Raw genomic sequence first — 20,418 nt, forward strand, 5'->3', positions numbered from 1 at the left:
CGCACTACCACACCTGGCTAACTTTATTGTGTTTTAAAGGACCAACTGACCTAGTTTCATTTTTTAAGCCAATTTTCAATGTTACAGGGTCCATAAAAGCATCATGTTATCAGTGATAATCTGGGGGGGGAGAACTCAAAAATGTTTTCTCATTTTTTTTCATAATGAGTTTATAAATCTTTTCCCATCACAGTACTATAAAAATTGACTATTCTGAAAAAGGGCCTGACAAGAGAACCATTCTGATAGAATGTATAAATTGCAGGAGAGTCATAAGCTTCCTTACATAAATTCCTCAAGGTAGCCAAATGGCCCAAATTGGCAGCTTGGCCTTTAATCAGGCCTTATCAACTGGTTACTTCCCTGGCTGACAGACTGTTTGCAGAGTCAACCTGCTGTGCCAAAATATAACATGTCTGCTCATCCTAAGAAAACAGCCTCAGTAAGGAGACCCTCAAACACCCCAAGAACACTGACATCAAGCAAATTCCTACAGCTGCATTCACCAGAGTCCCTATATAAATCCAAATTACTCTCTTTAGGTTTGCTGATGTCTATATCCATGGACAGCAGAGGCCCTTTGCTATGTTCCTTTGAATAAAAGGAACATATTGTTTGCCTATTGAAGGTCTGGCTCTTGTTCTTATTTCTTTAAACTCTTTCCTTTCTCTGCTCTCCTGAACTGAACACATTCAGTGGACAATGGGAGTTGATGTTGCAAGAAAACAAAGAGGGGTTACCGCAGGCACAAGTAAAGAAACATGAGTTGCTCAAAGCTGTGAGTAACCAAAAAAGAGGCACCAGTCCTAGCTAAAATCCCAGTGTGCTATTTGTTGAAGTCCCTACATGTGTGCTGAAGCTAATCTCCAAGTCCCCAGTGCCAAGTGGATAACTTACTGCCTGGGTTCTGACAATCCGTTATTTCCTTTGCACCACAGGAAATCACCTAACCACTCTTTCCAAGGCTACATTCCGTCTTGTGCAAAATAAAAAACCTAGTGCCTGGCAATGATTGTGAGCAATTAGGATACTCCAAAAGCTTTCATCACATAGGCACCAGAATAGTTTGCATTTTGAGTAGTGTTTCAAAATGGATAAAGGCACCTTAGGTACATACCTGCCCTTCTTCCAGCATTAATGGTTTTATTTCTATGTCTTGACACATGCTGTTATAGAAGTTATTCATGGCATTATTTAGTTTCTGATAGTCGATATCTTGATCTAAAATATGATTACATCCTTTTATGATTACCCAGAAGCAACCTGGATCTTCAATCTGTAACATTTTAAAAAGACAAAATAGTATATGGTTTAAAAGTAGGACCATAAAATATAAAGCTTTAAAATCAAAATAATCATTTCCAATGTAATGATCTAACAATTTTTTTACAGGTACCTTTGCTTTAAAATGGTCAGATCAAAGATAAAATTCCAAAAACACCTAAGAATTGGCAAGTAATTCTCAATTATGTTTTATAACTTGAAAAGCAAATGGGACACTGGGCATGGTGGGCACATACCTATAATGCTAGTATTCAGGAGATGGAGCCAGGAGGATCATGAGTTCAAAACCAGACTAGACTACACATCTAGAACCTTTCTCAAACTTTTCCCACCCCCAAAAAAGGCAAAAAGGTTCTCTTGATCTTCTGTATTTTGAAAATATACACAATATACATAAGCAAGGCTTGGGATGATAATTTTAATCTCTTTTGTAAGAAAAAGAAAGAAGTAAGAACACATGTACCTTATGTCATTTATTTAAAAAGGAAACAGGGCTGAATGAAGATGTAGCTCAGTTGACAGCATGGTTGCCTAGCAAGCATGACACATTGGGTTTCATCTCCAGTATGGCACAAAATGGGATGTGATAGCATACACCTGTAATCCCAGAACTTGGGAGGGTAGAGGCAGGAGGATCAAGGGTTCATCATCCACAGCTACACAATGAGTTCAAGGCCACCTCTGAGCTATGAGACCCTGTCTCAAAGTGTGTGTGGGATGCTTGATCGAAGAGGAAAAGGAGAAATGAAAGAAAACAATGAAGGGCTGGGGATGCAGCTCAATAACAGCGCACTCACTTAACAAGTGTAAGGCTCTGAATTTTACTTTCAGCATGAGGAAAAAAATAGATTACAGATAAACCAAACAAAAAATATAAATTACTGCCTATAGGGAGAAGGAAGAACAAAGAAGAACGAGCAGAATTAAAGTCAGAGCTCTCTGAATTGATCGTGTTACACAATTTTAAAATTATTTTATGCATATGGAGTTCTTTATCTGCATGTATAAAAACACACCCATGTCATGCAATGCATGTGGAGGTCAGAAAAGGGCATCAGATTCCCTGGAACTGGGGTTAAGGACAGCTGTTAGCCACCATGTGGGTACTGGGGATTGAACCTGGGTCCTCTGCAAGAGCAGCCACTGCTCTTAACCACTGAGCCATCTCTCCAGTCTCCATGTTACATATGATTATTAAAAAATCAGGCCAGTGAGACAGCTCTGAGGGTAAAGGCTGATGACCTGAGTTTGATCTCCAGATCATATGGTAGGTAGGAGAGAATTCACAGAAGTTGTTCTCTGACCTCCACATATGTGCTATCACTCACTCACACACACACACACACACACACACACACACACACACACACATATATACACACACAATAAATCAGTAAGTGTAATAAAAATCCCACAAAAGTCATCCTTTTTAGAGGCAAATAAAAAAACACAAAAGTTGGGCTGGAGAGATGGCTCTGTGGTTAAGAGCAGTGGCTGCCCTTACAGAGGAGCTGGGTTCAATTCCTAGCACCCACACAGCAGCTAACAACCATCCATAACTCCAGTTTCGGGGGAACCCAACACCCTCTTCTAACCTTGACACACGTGCACTTACATACATGCAGGGATACACAAATGGTCCAGGTATGGTAGTGTACGCCTTTAATCCCAGCACTGGGGAGGTAGAGGCAGAACTCTGGGTTCAAGGCCAGCCTAGTCTACATAGTAAGTTCCAGGTCATCCAGGGCTACATAGTGAGACTCTGTCTCAAAAACAAAACAAATACAAATATGAAAGTTAAATTTGCACATCCCTACCTCTGCCTACTGAGAGGGCCTAGGACCTAAAGACACTCCCCAGATTTTGTATCCTAAGTACCAGAGGTCAGGAATATAAGTGTTTAGTATTTTTCTACTCTCTGAATATCTGAACTTTTTTTTTTTGAGACAGGATCTCAGTATGTAGCCCTGGCTGGCCTGGAACTACTATGGTGCTACAGAGACCAGGCTGGCCTCAAACTCATGGAGATCCATCTGCCTCTGCCTCTGCCTCCTGAGTGCTCAGATAAAGGTGTGCACCATCATGCCTAGCTGTTTGAACATTTTTGTAATAACTGGAAAAAAACAATAGCAGTCATTCTGATTTTGATTATGGCAGAAAATAGTCTGTAAGTCACATAATTGTCACCCGCAAGGGACACTATGTTAAACAAAATAAAGAAAGATAAAGCAAAGGTCAGTCTGCGCAAGGAAGATGACACATGATTCCCTTCAGGAAAGAGGTTTATTAGGAAAAAGGATCTCAAGACCACAATTGGGCTTAGAGGTGGGAGGACAGACAAAAAGTCATATAATATGTGTATATACAGATTGGAGAGTCAAAAATGATAAGGAAGGAGAGAGCCACCATGAAAGGGATGGCGGGGGGCAAAGGAGCCTTTTCAGAGAAGAGTCCAGAGCAACCCCCAAGCAATCCTAAGAACAAAGGAAATATCAGCCTTTTATAAGCTCTTGGGGTGGTAGAAGTTTCACATCACATGATTTAGTTCAACACAGCATATGTGACAAAGAGCATGGAAGAGTCAGATCCCATAAACGAAGAGCTGTGAAGTCACAACACAGATATTTGAACACCTTGTCCTGAGGACTGCCTGCCATCAAAATGCTGGCTGAGAAAGTTCAGTGTTGCCAGAATTCACTGTGTCCTTAACAGTACCTGACACAGGACTGACATTCCTTTCTTAGAGCATTTAACTAAATATGGCTTACAACTGTATTCAACCACTACAACTCAGGAGTGTCCTTTTCAAGGATATCAATGTCTTTCTTTTGAAATTTGAGCACTGAAAGACAGTCGTCCAACTCTCTGGAGGAAGACAGATTTTTAACTTCTATAACACCCAAACCAATAGACACAGCTAGCTGGCTCAAACACATTCATCCAGAAGCAGTCAGACCTCTGCAAGTTCTAGACTAGCCTGTCTAAACAGTGAGTTCCAGGCCAGCCAGAGCTAGAGACCATGTCTCAAAAAACAAATAACAAAAACAAAAGAAAGAAAGAAAGAAAGAAAGAGAGAGAGAAAGAAAGAAAGATGATAGATAAGATAGATAGATAGAAAGATAGAAAGAAAGAAAAAAGGAAAGAAAGAAAGAAAGAAAGAAAAGAGAAGGAAAAGACTAGAGGGACTCAGGCCTGATTTTAAAACTTACTGCAAGTCAGGCATGGTGGCACGTGTTTTATCCCTAGTACTTGGGAAACAGAGGCAGGCAGATCTCTGAGTTCCAGGACAGCTGGGGCTACAGAGAAAATCTGTCTCAAAAAACAAAAACAAAACTTATTACAAACTACAGTAATTAAAACAGTATGGTGCCATTATAAAGCTAGACGTACAGGCCAGAAGAATGAAAACCCTGGAACTCTCTTTGCATTGTGGTCCAACAATACCTGATAAAGGTACCAAAATCATTCTATGGGGAAATGACAGTCTCTCAAAAATGACACAGGGAAACTGACCCCCCCCCTGTGTGTGTGTGTGTGTGTGTGTGTGTGTGTGTGTGTGTGTGTATGTCTCTGTATGCCACATGTGTGCAGGAGCCACGGAGGCCAGAAGAGGGCACCTGGAGCTGGAGTTTTAGGCAGTTGCAAGCCACCTGTGCAGGTGCTAGGAAACAATCACATCCTCTGGAAGACCAGTGAGCACTTTTTTCTCTTTAAATGCAATTTTAATTTTTATTATAAACTACATACAATAATAATACAGTAGGCTAAATACACACAAGGTCTGCATATTCTGAATTACAAAAGTGGTTTGTAGCCGGGAGTGGTGGTACATGCCTTTAATCCCAGCACTCAGGAGGTAAAGGCAGGAAGATCTCTGTGAGTTCAAGGCCAGCCTGGTCCACATAGTGAGTTCCAGGACAGCTGGGGCTACAGGGAAACCCTGTCTCAAAAAGAACAACAACAAAAAAAAGTGGTTTGTCTAGTCACACATGGTTTTAATCAAATATATTTCCACAATGAAAGCATTTACAAATCTGTTAATAAAACATCACCTAAAATACTTACCCTGACATCAGCTTTTTAAATATTGCTATACCAGCTACTGAAAGCATTTATTTTAAAAATTTTTAATGTCATCTAGGAAAACGAGGTCTTCTAAAACTTAACAAATATGTTATAAGCCTAAAAAGGTTTTAAATCAGATGCACTGACAGGAAACTTTTACATTATATTAAAACAAAACAAAAAACCCTTAGAAAAGAACACTAAAACCAACCATCTTTTAAGACCATTAAACATTTCTTACAAAAACTTAGTTTTTTATGCCATCACCTTAAAAGAAATAAAAATCAGTTCATTATCTTTAATAATCTGAGACCACTGTTGTTTAAAAACAAGAATACAATAAAGCACATATCTGTACTTTCGTAAACTCAAAAGGATACTTAGATATGACATATTAAGCATCTACAGTTTATAGCTTATGATGGCACAAATCTACCTAAAACCTACACAAAACTTTACCCTTGTTAAAAGCAGATGGAACTGCATGGTCTATAACACTTATGTATAGTCATTAAAACTCAGTAAGTATTTCAGATATGGTCACACAAAGGCAGGCGATTAAAGGCTCAGCTATTAATCTAAACTGAAGACATCTTTCATTACATGCTCAGATATCAGGATGTTACTGAAGACACAGTTCTAATATGTGGTTTCCACAAAAGGTAAAAAAATTTCAGAAAGTACATAAATTTCAGATCCACAGTGGGCTTCATCGAAATCTTCCCTAGCCTGTTTCAACTCTTCATTCATGGTAAGTCTTCAACTCTGGCAAACTTCTTGGGTCCTTTCAGATCAAGAATACAACATCTTCAACTTGCACTTGACCTTGTCTTCCAGTTGACATTGCCTTGTGAGTCACCTCAGTGATGAACTCTATGACAAGATCTTCAAGAATATGTATGGACTCAGTGTAAGGATTCTGGCCATCCCCAAATCACAGTTCTTTAGAAAAAAGTCTCTTTTTTTTTTTTACCCTGTCCACATTCTGCACCTCCTCTAATTTCTTCATTTTCCTCCTCAAAGGTGGGTTCTTCTTCCTCATCTGCCATCCTCCTAAACCTGCCGCCTGCCCTCCAGTGAGCAGTCTTAACTGCTGAGCCAGCTCTCCAGCCTGAAACTGAATGTTTGTGTGCGAAAGAATGAACTTATCATACAGAAAAATCACCTCCAGGAGCCGGTGAGACGGCTCCATAGTAAAGACGTTTGTTGGGCAAGTCTAGCAACCTGAAGTTCAATCTCTGAAACCTGTGTAAATGTGGAAGGAGAGAATCCACTCCACGAACTCGTTCTCTGACCTCCACATGCATGCCATGCCCTATATCCTGTCCCCAACACTGCACACAATACACATAATTAGAAAAAGTTTTAAAGAAGTATCAGGCTGGGTATGATGGACCTCTGTGAGACTGAGGTCAGCCTGGTCTACACAGAGCACAGGGAGGCCCTGATTCAAAACAAACAAACAAATAATAAGAAAAAAATCAGGGGGCTGGAGAGATGGCTCAGTGGTTAAGAGCACTGACTGCTCTTAATTGACCCAGGTTCTATTCCCAGCATCCACATGGTGGCTATGAACCATCCTTAACTCCAGTTCCAGGGGAATCCGAAGCGCTCTTCTGATCTCTGAGGCATTGCACGACACAGGTACACTCACATACATGCAGGCAATACACTCATACACGTAAAATAAAAATAATAAATATTTAAAAAAAGAAAGATCCCAGCACTCGGGAGGCAGAGGCAGGAGGATCTCTGTGAGTTCAAGTCCACCCTAGTCTACATAGTGAGTTCCAGGCCAGCTGGGGCTACAGGGAGACCCTGTCTCAAAAAGACCAAAAAAAAAAATCAACTCAAAATGGATCAAAGACCTAAATGTAAGACTTAATTAAAAGTATAGACTTTAGGGCTGGGCATGGTGAGCACGACTTTAATCCCAGCACTTGGGAGGCAGAGGAAGGTGGATCTCTGTGAGATCCAGGCCAGCTGGGGCTACAGGGAGAGACTGTCTCAAAAAAAAAAGTATAGAATCTTGTGGCAAACGCTTTACAACACCAAAGGCACTGCTAGCAACAAAAGAAAAAATGAACTACTGAATAAATGCATCAGAATTATATTTTATGTCCCAAAAGACTCTCTCAACCATATGTCCTGGTTTTCTTCCTATTGCTGTGATAAACTGCCCTGAACAAAGCAGAATGGGGGAAGAAAGAGCCCATTTGGTTTGTAAGTTCAGGTTGAACCCATTATTGTGAGGCAGACAAGGCAGGATGAAGCAGCAAGTCACATCACATCCACAGTGGAGCAGAACGAGGGTGAACGCCAGGATCCAAGCTTGTTTATTCAATTAGCCTTCTTCATTCTACAGCCCAAGAATGGCAAAGCCCACCATGGTCATCTTCCCAATCAATAAGACAACTCCCCACAGACAGGCCCACAGGTTGACCCGATCTAGAGAATTTCTCATTGAGACTGTGCCCAGGTGAGTGTAGATTGTGTTATATGGACAATTAAAACTAACCAGCACACCACAGAATGGGAGAAGATAGCTGCAAGTCAATAAAGGGTTAATACTCAGACCATACAGAGAAACTCTGCAACCACAACATAAATCCAAATAACTAAAAACCAAAAGACTTGAAATGGTATTTTTCCAAAGAAATACAGGTGGCCAATAATCAAATGAAAACATGCTTGAGGGATGCCTCAGTGATTATGAGTGCTCTTGCAGAACCTGGATTCAGTTCCTAGCACCTACATCCCGCAGCTTACAACCTCCTATAACTCCAACTCCAGCGGATCTGCCGCTCTCTTCTGCCCTCCTAGGGCACCAGCACTCATGTGCACATACTGTCCCCTCATAGTTAAAAACCAACCTTTGCCAGGTGTGGTGGCGCAAATGCCTTTAATCCCAGCACTGGGGAGGCAGAGGCAGGCAGATCTCTGTGAGTTCAAGGCCAGACTGGTCTACATGGTGAGTTCCAGGAGAGCTGGGGCTACAGGGAGACCCTGTCTGAAAAAGACCAAAAAAAAAAAAAAACCCAAATCTTTTTTAAAAAGAGGCTTGATGTCACTAATCACTAGCAAAATGCAAAGCAAAACTACAGCAAGCTACATACTACCCAACACTCATTTGGATGATAAATATTAAAAAAGAAAATAAAAATTGCTTTTGTTTACTTTTTGAGACAGGGTCTCCCTGTAGCCCACTGACCCAGAATTCACTATGTAGACCAGGCTGGCCTCTGCCTCAGACAGATCCGCTTGTCTTTGCCTCCCAACGCTGAGATTAAAGACATAAGCCACCAAGTCCAGCTAACAAGTGTTTGTTAAGGATAAAGAGAATCTAGAACTGGGTGCCCTGTTAGGATGTAAAATAGTGAAAATTTATTTCCTCCTTTTTGGTCTTCCTTCAGAAAAATGCAGTGGTTCTTTAAAAATAACTACAAGCTGGGCATAAGCCCAGCACTTACATACATGGAATAAATACTATTCAGCATTCAAAGTGGAAATTCTGATAACGCTATGAAAGAGATGAAACTTGAGGACACTGGGTTAAGGGGAAAACCAGTCATGAAGAACAAACTCTACTTAAGTGAGGTAGTCAACCTCACAAAGCAGTAATGTGATTGCCAGGAAGTATTTGGGGAAAAGGAAGCAAATTTAAATATATACTTATATATGTAAGTTGGAGCTGGAGAGATGGCTCTGCGGCTAAGAGCCCCTGGGCCCGGTTCATATGCTGAATATTTAAACGTAAAGCACACTGGCATGTACAAGGGCATCTGCAACCTACATCGTGAGGGTCCGCAACTGCCTCCCACAGGGAAGCTAAACTCCCCTTTCGCTGGTCTGAAATCGCGGCTCCGGACCTCGGGGGCCCCAAGATGGCACGCGGTGAGGCAGCGAGAAGCGAGGTGGCCCTGGGTGCTCGCTCACCTTCAGTACCAGGACCTGGAGCATCCTGCCTGCGCCTGCAGTCCCGGCTGCCTGCCTCCGGCCTCCTCCTCCTCGCACCGAATCGCCCACGTCCTCGGGCCAGTTGGCAGAACGCTCGCCCACCTGGTCTCGGACCTTTCTCACCTGAGGCAAATGCCCGCTCGCCCTGCGCATGCGCCTTTTACGGACCACGCTCGCCTCACCTCTGCGCATGCGTCCTTCAATGACATGCACTCGCCCCCGCCCCTGCACGAGGGCCCTTCCTCCTCTGCGCATGCGCTTGCCTCACCACCTCTCTCAGGCCTCGAAGTGGCTGAGAAACCACGTGCGCGCCAACAGCTTGGAAAGCGGCCTGGCTGTTCACAGTGCCGCCCTGCGGTGGGGCGGGGAACTACAGCGATAGAAAGGGCACACTTTTCTTTCCTCCCTGGGTCTTAACCTGTCCCCCAGGTTGAAGTGCTGCATGCGTGCAGGTCAAGTCTTTAGCAGTATTGCCTGCCAGGAGGCCCTACTCTCCACTTCCCCTAGTCCAGCCTCAGGTCTCTGTGGCTTCCTAGCATCATTCCCACCTACCCACATTTTGGAAAGGGCCCCAGGTCATGAGGCAGGTTCCGCCTACATCTGTATTTTCATTGATATTGTTGGGGCAGACAGGGTTCTCTAAACTGGATCACGTCTAAACTTGCTTTCTCATCTTACATGGGGTTGCACAGTGGTTGAGTTAGAAGTGATCACACAGTGAAACACAGGCTACCCAAGAAGTACAGGGAAAGCTTTCAGTGCTGTCTTGGGCATATCTCGCCAACAAACCTGGGAAAGTGGAATAATAGTCTGATAAAATCAAAGGAACTGTGACTTTAAAGAGGTGCTAGGCCCAGGTGGTTTTACAGCTGGATTCTCAAGAGTTCAATCTTGAGCAAACAAAATTGCTTGAGCTCCCATTCTAGCATCTTTATCCGCTGGTAATCAAGATGGCAAAAGACTACCAGTTTCAAGACAGTGTGAAAATTAGAAAGGAGGGGCAGGTATTTGAGAAGCAGAATGCTTATATAGCACCCAGGTTTGTTTTTTTTTTAATGTATGAGTGTTTTATCTGCATGTGTGTAAGTACACCATGTGCATGTAATGGCCATGGAGGCCAGAAGAAGGCATCAAATTCCCTGGAACTGGAGTTATAGATGGTTGTGAGACCCTAATTGGGTGCTGGGAACTGAACCTGGGTTATCTGTTCATTACTGAGCCGTGTCTTTCAGCCCCATTGTCCCTTCTTTGAACCACAGTGGTCACACATGATAGAAAATGTTGTGTTGCCAGGAGTGATAGCGCATGCCTTTAATCTCAGCACTTGGGAGGCAGAGGTAGGCAGATCTCTGTGAGTTCAAGAGGCAGAACTCTGTGAGTTCTGGTCTATATATTGAGTTCCAGGCCAACTAGGGCTCCCAGGAGACCCTGTCTCAAAAAAAGTTGTCATCTGGTGAGCTTAGGGCTCTGTAAAATCAAATATCTTTTAATACAGAGCTGCCATTTTTAGTATCAGGGTGTCCTTATGGCCCCAGCTGGTGTGAAATTTGCTATGTAGACTAGCTTGGCCTCAAATTCACAGAGATCCACCTGCCTCTGCCTCCCCAGTGCTAGGCATGTGCCACCAAGCCTGGGCCAATCTGGAGTTTTTATGAAAATAACTATGAGTTTTATATGAAAAGTGGAAGCTTCTTTTTACAAACATACTAATACTTGAATTATTTTTGAACATTTGCAGTGTTTCCGAGCCACATATAATTATTGAGACTTACTGCCTATATTTAGTTGATTTCCATATTTGCCATTAGGGCTTCTACCACAGATTTCTATTGCCAGGCTTTTTATATTAGACTGGAGAGATGTCTCAGCAGTTAAGAGTGCTTACTGCAGGGGCTGGAGAGATTGGTCAATGGTTAAGAACACTGGTTGTTCTTGCAGAAGATCCCAGTTCAAATCCCAGCTCCCACATGGCAGCTAACAACTGTCCATAACTCCAATTCCAGGGGATCTGACAGTCTCTTCTGTCCTCTGCGGGCATTGCGAGACACAGGTGCACTTACCTACATGCAGGCAATACACTCATACACATAAAATAAAAATAATAAATAAAATATTTTTTTTAAAAGAGGGCTTACTGCTTTTTCAGAGGATCATAGCACTCGTGCCAAGTGATTCATAAAACCTATAACTTCAGCTCCAAGGGATCCAGTGCCCCCTCTAGCCACTGTGAGTACCTGCACACACATTAAAAAAGTTTTTACATTAGTTAATCTTTCAGTTATCTATGGCATTTCTACCCATGATTTTTTTCAGAGATGGGGAAAGCTTCAGAGCCCACATATAAATAGCCTTTACATGGAACAGATACAAAATTATTGAACATATGCATACTTCTCCCTGTTCAGAATTTCATATATATTGTCCAGCTATCCCATTATTTATTTTGTACCTTTGTAATTTTTTCCTTTTTGCTCCTGAAAGTCTGGTTTTTAAAAATGTGTTATTATTGGGGCAAGGTCTCATGCCCTATGCCAGGCTGGCCTTGGAACTTACTGTGTAGCCCAAGATAGCCTTAAACTCACCATCCTCTTGCCTGAGCCTCTCAAGTTTGGAGATTATAGGCATACACCACCACCACCACCACCACCACCACACCCAACCTCTGGCATTCTTGCATGTGTGTGTGTGTGTGTGTGTGTGTGTGTGTGTGTGCGTGTGTGTGTGTGTGTGTATGTGTGTGTGCCCTTAAAGGCCAGAAGAGGGCGTTGGATTCCTTGGGGCTAGAGTTATAGGCAGTTGTGAGGAGCCCCAAATGGGTGCTGGGATCTGAACTCTAGTCCTCTGGAAGAACAGCAAGTGTTTGTGACTGTTGCGCCATCTCTCCAGCCCCTGTTAAAATATCTGTGTTTCTCAAGTCACAAAAACAGAGACCCAGGTACAAAGAGCGTTGACAGATTTGGGATTGTCTCAAGTTCACATAGGTGCAAAATCCTGAGTAGTGAGGCAGGCCTTTCTGACCTGAGGGAAAGAGAGAGATACATGATAAGATCAGAGGTGTAGTCTTGTTGCCACAGCACATTTAGATTTCAATGTGAAGAAAAGACTGGAGTTTTAACAAGGCCAATGACAAGGCAGACTTCCATTTCAATTTCATGATCTCTGCTCCAGTTCAATGGGTTAGGAGGATTGTGAAGGGAATAGTAAAAACTGGGTGTATGGCTCTAACAGCCAACTAATAAGAGATGATAGTAGCTTATACTAAGGGACAGCAGTGCACAAGTCAGGAGAGATGATTTAAAAATTAATGTGGGTAATAGAATCAACAGGACTTGCTAGTCTTTTGGAGTCAGGAATGAAAAGGGAGGAATCAGAGAGACTAAAATATTGCCAGCAGGGGAGGCTCGGAGGGGGGATCCTGGCAGGTGGCGCATGTGTCATCCTGAAATTCAGGAGGCTGAGGCAGGAGGATCTCAAATTTGAGGCCATCCTGGGCTATACAGAAAGGCCCTGATTCAAAAACAAAACAAAAACAGGGCTGATGAAATGGCTCAGTAGGTAAAGGCGCTTGCCATTTGACGACCTGAGTTCAGTCCCCAGAACCCACATGGTGGAAGGAGAGAACCCACTCCCACAAGTTGTCCTCTGACCCCCACACATGTACTGTGGCATACACGCCCACATGCATACACACACAAATATGTGCAAAAAAAAAGAAAACCCAAAAGGTCATTCACATTAGAAACTAACAAAAGACAGTAGTGTCTACGGGGGAAGAAGAAGAAACAGAAAACTGTCCCAAGCTGGAGAGTGGTTGGAACAAAACAGGAGGCTTACAAAGGGAAAACGTGTGAGAAGCCTAAATATGTTCAAATCCACCACAAATTACCCCTGGGAAGAGACAAGGGCCTCAAAGGTCTTAGGACATTAATCTTTTTTTTTTTTAACTTTTTTTTCTTTTTGTCTTTTTGAGACAGGGACTTCCTATAGCCCCAGCTGGCCTGGAACTATGTAGACCAGGCTGGCCTTGAACTCAGAGATCTGCCTGCCTCTGCCTCCCAAGTGCTGGGATTAAAGGCGTGTGCCACCACTCCTGGCAGGACATCTATCTTATAGGGCATTCTGAATCTTTATTTCTGTTAATAAACACAGTATGGATATGTGAGTCTGAGGTACCAATGCTAGACTAATGCACAGGGAAGCCATCCAAAAGAAATAGTCAAAAGAGAGATATTGAAAGTATATGTGGACTTAGTATCTATTTCTGAGGTTTGTGTGTGTATGTGTGTGCACATGTGTGGGGGGGTGCCCATGCATGTAGAAGCCAGAAGCTGACACTGGATTGTTTTTCTCACTTCCCACCTTTTCCCCATTTGTTTTTTGTTCTTTGACAATTTTATACATGTACATAATGAACTTTAGGTTTTTTGGTCACTCCCAGTCCTCCTCTTATCCCCCTTTCTCTTGCACTGAAACCTTTCTTCCCAACAAATCCCCTTCCTACAATGTCTTTTTGTGTGCGACCCACTGAGCGTACCTAGTGCTTGCACAAGTGTGGGTGGGAGGCTCTTTCCTGGAGCAAGGGCAACTAACCAGTGGCTACACCACTGAAGAAAATAACAATGCCTCCCCCAGCCACCCTTAACTGCCAATAGTGCCCCAGGAAGGCCCCCACCCCATCCACAATGAAATGTTGAGGGGCTCAGTCTTGTGCAGATCTGTTACAGAAAGACAGCTGTAGTGAGTTCATGAGTGCAGTGGCCGTGCCAGGTCCAGAGGACCTCTTTTTGCTGTACATTTTTCATCCTCTGGCTCTTATATTCTTTCTGCCCCTTCTTCCACAATGTTCCCAAAGCCTTGGAGAGACTGATCTAGATGTCCTATTTAGGGCCAAGCACCCCAACATCCCTTTTTCTCAGCACTGGCCAGTTATGGATTTCTGTATTAACAGCCACCCACTGCAATAAGAGACTGCGGAGGCAGAGGCTAAAGACAGAACCAATCCCCAACAGTGAAGCAGAGCTGGGGCCGACCCATCTTATTTTCTGAGACAGGGTCTCTCACTGAACCTGGAGCACACTGTTTTGGCTGGTCAGCTGGCTCCTGGGATCTGCCTGTCTTAGCTTTCTAGCACTGTGGTTATAGGCAGCATCATACCCAGCTTTTACCTGGGCACTAGTGATCAGAATCCATTGTCTTTTTGCTTATACTGGAAGCACTTTACCACTAAGTCATCTTCCCACCCCCTCTTTCTGAACTTATCACCATACAGATAAGTGGTATCAAGCACTGTAATCTCAGCCACTCAGAAGGCTGAGGCAGGAAGACCACAAGTTCAAGGTCTGCCTGGCCTACAGAGTGAGCTCAAAGCCAGCCTGGACAACTTTGTGAGACTTTTACAATGAAAAGTAAAAAGGCTGGGAAGACAGCCCAGCTGATGAAGCACTTGCCATGCAAGCATCAGGACCTGCATTTGGATCCCCAGCATCTATGTAAAAAACTGGATGTGATGATGAGTGCCTGTAATCCGGGTGCTGGGGATGCAGAGACAGGCAGAACCCCAAGCTTGCTGGCCAGTCAGCCCAACCTAATTACTGAGTTACAGGTTCAGTGAGACTCATTTCAAAAAAATAAGGTGGAGAGCAATTGAGGAAGATACCTGACATCGACCTCTGGTCTCCACATACATGTGCACACATGTGCACATGTACACACACAATTTTTTTACATTAAAAAAGGGGCTAGGGATACAGCTCAGTGGTAGAGCACTTGCCTAAAATCCACAAATGAGAGGCTGGGGGCTTGGCTCAGCAATAGAATGTTTGCCTAATGTGCACAAGACCCTGGCTTCCATCTCCAGAACAACAAAAGAGCAAATTATGGTATCGTAAAAACAAGTTTCCTGACTGTGTGCTAGAGAGGATGGTAGGGAGTAGGGTTAAAGTCATTCGAGGTATAGTAAGGAACAGGGAAAAGCCATCAGCTTTCTGTTTGTGTCAGAGGCCCAGGCAGCCATTAGGTGAAAAAGACTAAAAGATAAAAGAGCCATAAACATGAGCAGGCTCTAATACAATTTTTCAGCTCATGAAGACAGCCATACTATTTTGGGCTGTTGCAGAAGGGTGTGACTACAGGTAGGAAGTCATCTGACAATCTCCCAGAATGAATCCTTGGAAGGAGACAAGGTTCATTTAGATAAAAAACAGTAGCACGGAGTTCGGCAATGTCACAGGCCCGTGATCACAGCACTTAGGGGGCAGAGGAAAAAGGACCCAGCAAACAGCAGAGGCAGGCTGATCGAAACAGAGAGAGTTTCAGGTCAGCAAGGGCTACAGGGAGACCCTGTGTTAAAAAAAAAATTACATACTGGGAACATTTCCTTAAAAACAAAACACAAAAAGCAAAAACAAAGCTAGGTGTATTGGCTCACACCTTTAGTCCCAGCACTTGGGAGGCAGGGGCGGGTGGATCTCTGTGAGATTAAGGTCAGCCTGGTCTACATAGTGACCAGACCGGCTAAGACTATAGGGAGACCCTGTCTCAAACCCTCCCTCCCCCTTATCTCCCCCCCGCCAAAAAAAGATTTAGGGCTAGAGAGATGGCTTGGCAGTTAAGAGTGCTTGCTGCTCTTTCAGAGGACCAGTTTGGTTCCCAGCACCCATGTTGGATGACTCACAAGCACCTGTAACTACAGCCCCAGGGGATCTGGCACCCTCTTGTGGCCTCCATGGACACCTGCCCTCATGTGCATGTATTCTCACACACATATACATGCACGTAATTAAAAATAAATCTTAAAAAAATAGATTTTACACCATATTTTGTGGTGCATATTTATTCCTAGCATTGGGAGGCAGAGACAAATGGATTTCTGTGAGACTGAGGCCAGTCTGGTCTACATAGCAAGTTCCAGACCAGCTAGGGCTACAAGAGACCCTGTCTCAAAAACAAAAAAAAACAACAATCCACCCGACTTTACATTCTTTCTTTTTCTCAATCCTGAGGGTTGAACGTAGAGCCCTTCATATGCCAGGCAAGTGGTGTTACCACTAGCCTTTTTAAATTTTAATTTTTAAAAAAGATTTGAGGCAGGATCTAAGTTGTCAAAGTTGACCTTGAACTCACTCTGCAGCTCAGGCAGGCCTTGAACTTTTGGCCCTTCTGCCTCATCCTCCCAAGTGGCTGGGATGGCAGGCCTGCACCACAAGGTCGGATAAGATTTTGCTTCAGGCTTCTCACGCTCACCCTCTGCAAATACTGTTGTGGGGCACTATTTTGTCTATGCCAAGCTATCTAACCGAACATGTGCTGTCTCTCCACCAGATGGCGGTAGCATCCCCTCCTGGGTGGTGCCCAGGATTGAGAACCACAGCTCTTTATTCCTGTACCTTGGATTAAATAACATACTTAAGATTTTTAAAAAATTTTTATTATATGTGTATGAGTGTATTGCCTGAATGTATGTGAGTGCACCCGTGTCGTGCAGTGCCGCGGAGGTCAGAAGAGGGTGTCGGATTCTCCTGGAACTGGAGTTAAGGATGGTTCGTAGCCGCCATGTGGGTCCTGGGAATCAAACCGGGGTCCTCTGCAAGAGCAGTCAGTGCTCTTAACCGCTGAGCCATCTCTCCAGTCCCCCCCACACCTTTTTTTTTAAATCACTGTCTTCATTTTATTGGCTGGAAAACCAAGGCATTTCATGAAAAGTGAAATCCAGTGTATAACTCATCACACAAAAATCTTCAAATAGAATTAATGTCCCATCCCCGCCCCTAATCAACAAAAACTCTTTTAATGGAGGTGAAAAACTCTATCAAACATATTGAAACCTCAGAATTTAACATATCTCTTTAACCTCTTTGCACTAATTAACCTCTTTAATATTTTGTGTATATGTGTATCACTTGCATGTGTGTAAGTGCACCTGTGTCATGCAATGTCCACAGTCAGAAGAGGGCGTTGGATCCCCTGGAACTGGAGTTACAGACAGTTGTTAGCTGTCATGTGGGTGCTGGGATTCGAACCTGGGTCTTCTGCAAGAACATTCAGTGTTCTTAACCACTGAGCCATCTCTCCAGCCCCAAGATTGAATTTTTTTTTTCAACTATGTGTCTGTATGCATGACGTGGGCAGGGGGTGCACATGTCATGGTGTGTGTATGTGTAAAGGTCAAAGGACAACATTGTAGAGTTGGTTCTTTTCTTCCACCTTAATACCAGTTCCAAAGTCAGGCTGCCAGACTTGCATGGTTAGTGCCTTTACCCACTGAGCTACCTCACCAGCCTGTGTTTTGTGTGGCTTCATGTCTTTAGAATTTGGGAAATATGGGACCTGAGAGATGGCTCAGTGGGTTAAATTGCCTGCCACTAAGCCTGACGACCTGAGTTAGATCCCTTGGACCCACACGGTGCAAAGAACTGATCCCTGCAAGTTTCCTCTGCCTTCCACGGGCTCCCTGTTTGTGCTCTTGAGTACACATACACACACACACACACACACACACACACACACACACACACCCCACAATAAACGTAATAAATTAAAATTTAGGAATTGTCAAAACTAACATCTTTTGGTTTTAAACCAAATATTGTATCTTAATTATCAAGCTAAAGACACGGGAAGAAAATGACGCCATCCCTTGAACTTTGTCTCACTTTGTCACTGTGCGCCTGCATTGCCATTTTTCTCCTTGCTGTGACCATATGCCTGATGGAAACAACTTAGGGGAAGAAGCATTTATCCTGGCTCAGTTTCATGGTGGTGAAGGCAACGCAGCATCCATGGCAGAAGCACGAGGCACCATGCCCAGCCCACCGTGCATCACCAAGCAGAGAGGGAATTCTTCGGAACCCAAGTGGGAGTGTAATCCTCAAGACCCATGCCTCCAGCGACCCACTTTTCCCAGCTAGGTCCCGTCCCCTAAGGTTCCACGGCCTACCAGAACAGCTGGGGACCAAATGCAAGACCTTTCACATTCACACCATCTGTCAGGTACCCTTAAATTAATTCTTGCAGAAAATCTGAGATTCAAGGTTCAGCCTCCACAGCACACCGGGAAATATGCAAACACACAGGATAGTTAGAACAACGGCGGGAACATATTTTATTCAAACCAAGATGTATTAATTGAGCTAATAAAACAATACAGACGTGAGAACTATTGTGAATATTTTTATTTTAAACAAAATCAAAACTATAAATTTCATACTTGTGGTATACTGTGTAGTTTAAATATGACAGACAACTCCACAATGCACTTGACAGAAAATGCTGCATGCTAACTTTTCTAGGAACAAAGTTCCTTAGGTTTCAAAGAAGTTTAATTCATTAACTGAATTCATTAATTCAAGCTTTATTCATTAGTATCAGTCCAATGTAGACCAACTCACAAGTGGGCAGCAGGACTCAGGCTTATTACATAGCTCTTAGGATAAACCTGCTTATTCTTTGACTCGATAGTCACGTGGATATCGTACACATAAGAGTTGTGCATCACTATTCGGTGGAACGTCTTGCCTTCCTTCATGATTTCTTCAGTCTTTTTTTCAGTAGACAAATACTTTTCTAAAAAATCTGAATCTTTTAAGTATAGCTCATCTCCTGAAAAATAATAAAAATTTAATTCCACGCAGCATTATTTCATAAACTACCCCAACATATTAATGACATAAATCAACATTTTTTGTATGCATTTCATGTATTTGAAGCTTGATTTTTTTTGTTTTAATTTTTATTACACTTATTTATTACGCTTACTACATTACATTTACATGACTTTGGGTGTGTGTGTGTGTGTGTGTGTGTGTGTGTGTGTGTAGGTGAAGGTCAGAGGACAATCTGCTGGAATCGGCTCTCTCCTTCCACCATGCAGGTCCTGGGGCTCAAACTCGGGTAATTAGGCTTGGCAGTAAGTGCCTTTACCTGCTGAGCCATCTTGCTGGTCCATGAAGCTTAGTTGTTAAATAACTCTTTATTTTATGAGCTTATAATTGTTTGTTGGATTTTTAAAAATTTGTGTGTGTGCCCACACATGCATTGTCCAAGTGGCACACACATGCATGCATGCTTCTAGAGTCCATAGGGCAACCTCAGGTGCTGGTTTTCCAGCACCTTTGGTTTCAGACAGGATCTCTGACTGGCTTGGAGTTTCACCAAGGAGGCTGGGATAGGCAGTCCCTGAGCCTTGGGAGAACTGCTTGTTTCTGCCTCCCATCTTGCCATCACAAGACTGACATGACAGGTGCTTCCCACCATGCCTGGTCCTTGGCACAAGTTCTGGGAATCCAGACTCAGGTCCTCACACTTGCAAGGCAAGCACTTTGGCCCATTTCCCAGCCTCTCTGTTGGATTTTAATATTCCTAATTGTCCCCACTCCAAGATAAGCACCTTCTTTGGGCACATAAAAATTCATGACTGGTATGTTTCCACTGTGAACTGTAATTATTTTTATTTTCTTTTAGCAGTGCTGAGAATTGAGTCTACAGCCTTGGTACATGTTAGGCAAGCACTCTACCACTGAGTTACACCTCCTGTCAAGTAAATTGTCATTTTTATATTACTTTATGACTCTGGTTAAGCTAGTAAATATCGACATTAATATTAACCTTGATGTTCACACTTTTGATGTTTCAATGTGTGCTCTTCTGATATCAAGATTTGTGTTTTTATTTGTTTTTATGTTTTCCTTTGTGTGCATGTGCATGTGTGTGGAGGCCAGAGGTTGACATCAAATGTCTTTCTCAATCACTCTCCACCTTATTTTTTGAGACAGGGTCACTCACTGAACCTGGCATGCACCCAATCAGTGAGATTAGATGGGCAACAAGCCCAAGGATCTCCTGGGATTGCAGGCCTGAGACCACCAGGCTAGCTCTTACATGGTTCTTGAGGCTTTGAACTCAGACTCTCATACTTGCGCAACAAGCACTTACTGAGCCATCACCCCAGCCCTAGGGTTAATTTAAAGAAATTATCACTTCTAGCTGGGCGTGGTGGCCACACCGTTAAATCCAGCACTTGGGAGGCAAAGGCTGGTGGATCTCTGTGAGATTGAGTGCCAGGCCAGCTACAGGGCTACAGGGAGACCCTGTCTCAAAAAGACCAAAAAAAAAAAA

The 20,418-nt window shown here is 43.3% G+C and overlaps 2 protein-coding genes and 1 pseudogene across 2 annotated transcripts in view; all 3 read right to left on the bottom strand.

The window, feature by feature from the left end:
* Positions 1-9,397, bottom strand: part of Tdrd12 (tudor domain containing 12) — an 82,662-nt gene extending 73,265 nt beyond the window's left edge. Inside the window, exons 1-2 of the mRNA XM_029566643.1 lie at positions 9,286-9,397; positions 1,118-1,276 (exon numbers count right to left, since the gene is read on the bottom strand). Of these exons, the coding sequence (XP_029422503.1) occupies positions 1,118-1,276; positions 9,286-9,309 (183 nt within the window). The 5' untranslated portion in view covers positions 9,310-9,397. The remainder of the gene's footprint in view (positions 1-1,117; positions 1,277-9,285) is intronic.
* Positions 5,989-6,398, bottom strand: LOC103739166 (annotated as a pseudogene).
* A 9,064-nt stretch (positions 9,398-18,461) lies between the features above and the next one.
* Nudt19 (nudix hydrolase 19) overlaps positions 18,462-20,418 on the bottom strand; it is a 9,671-nt gene continuing 7,714 nt past the window's right edge. The window contains exon 3 of the mRNA XM_008839466.3: positions 18,462-18,903. Within this exon, the coding sequence (XP_008837688.1) occupies positions 18,689-18,903 (215 nt within the window). The 3' untranslated portion in view covers positions 18,462-18,688. The remainder of the gene's footprint in view (positions 18,904-20,418) is intronic.

Source organism: Nannospalax galili, unplaced genomic scaffold (assembly GCF_000622305.1).
Source record: "Nannospalax galili isolate Female #2095 unplaced genomic scaffold, S.galili_v1.0 scaffold159, whole genome shotgun sequence".
Lineage (NCBI taxonomy): Eukaryota > Metazoa > Chordata > Mammalia > Rodentia > Spalacidae > Nannospalax > Nannospalax galili.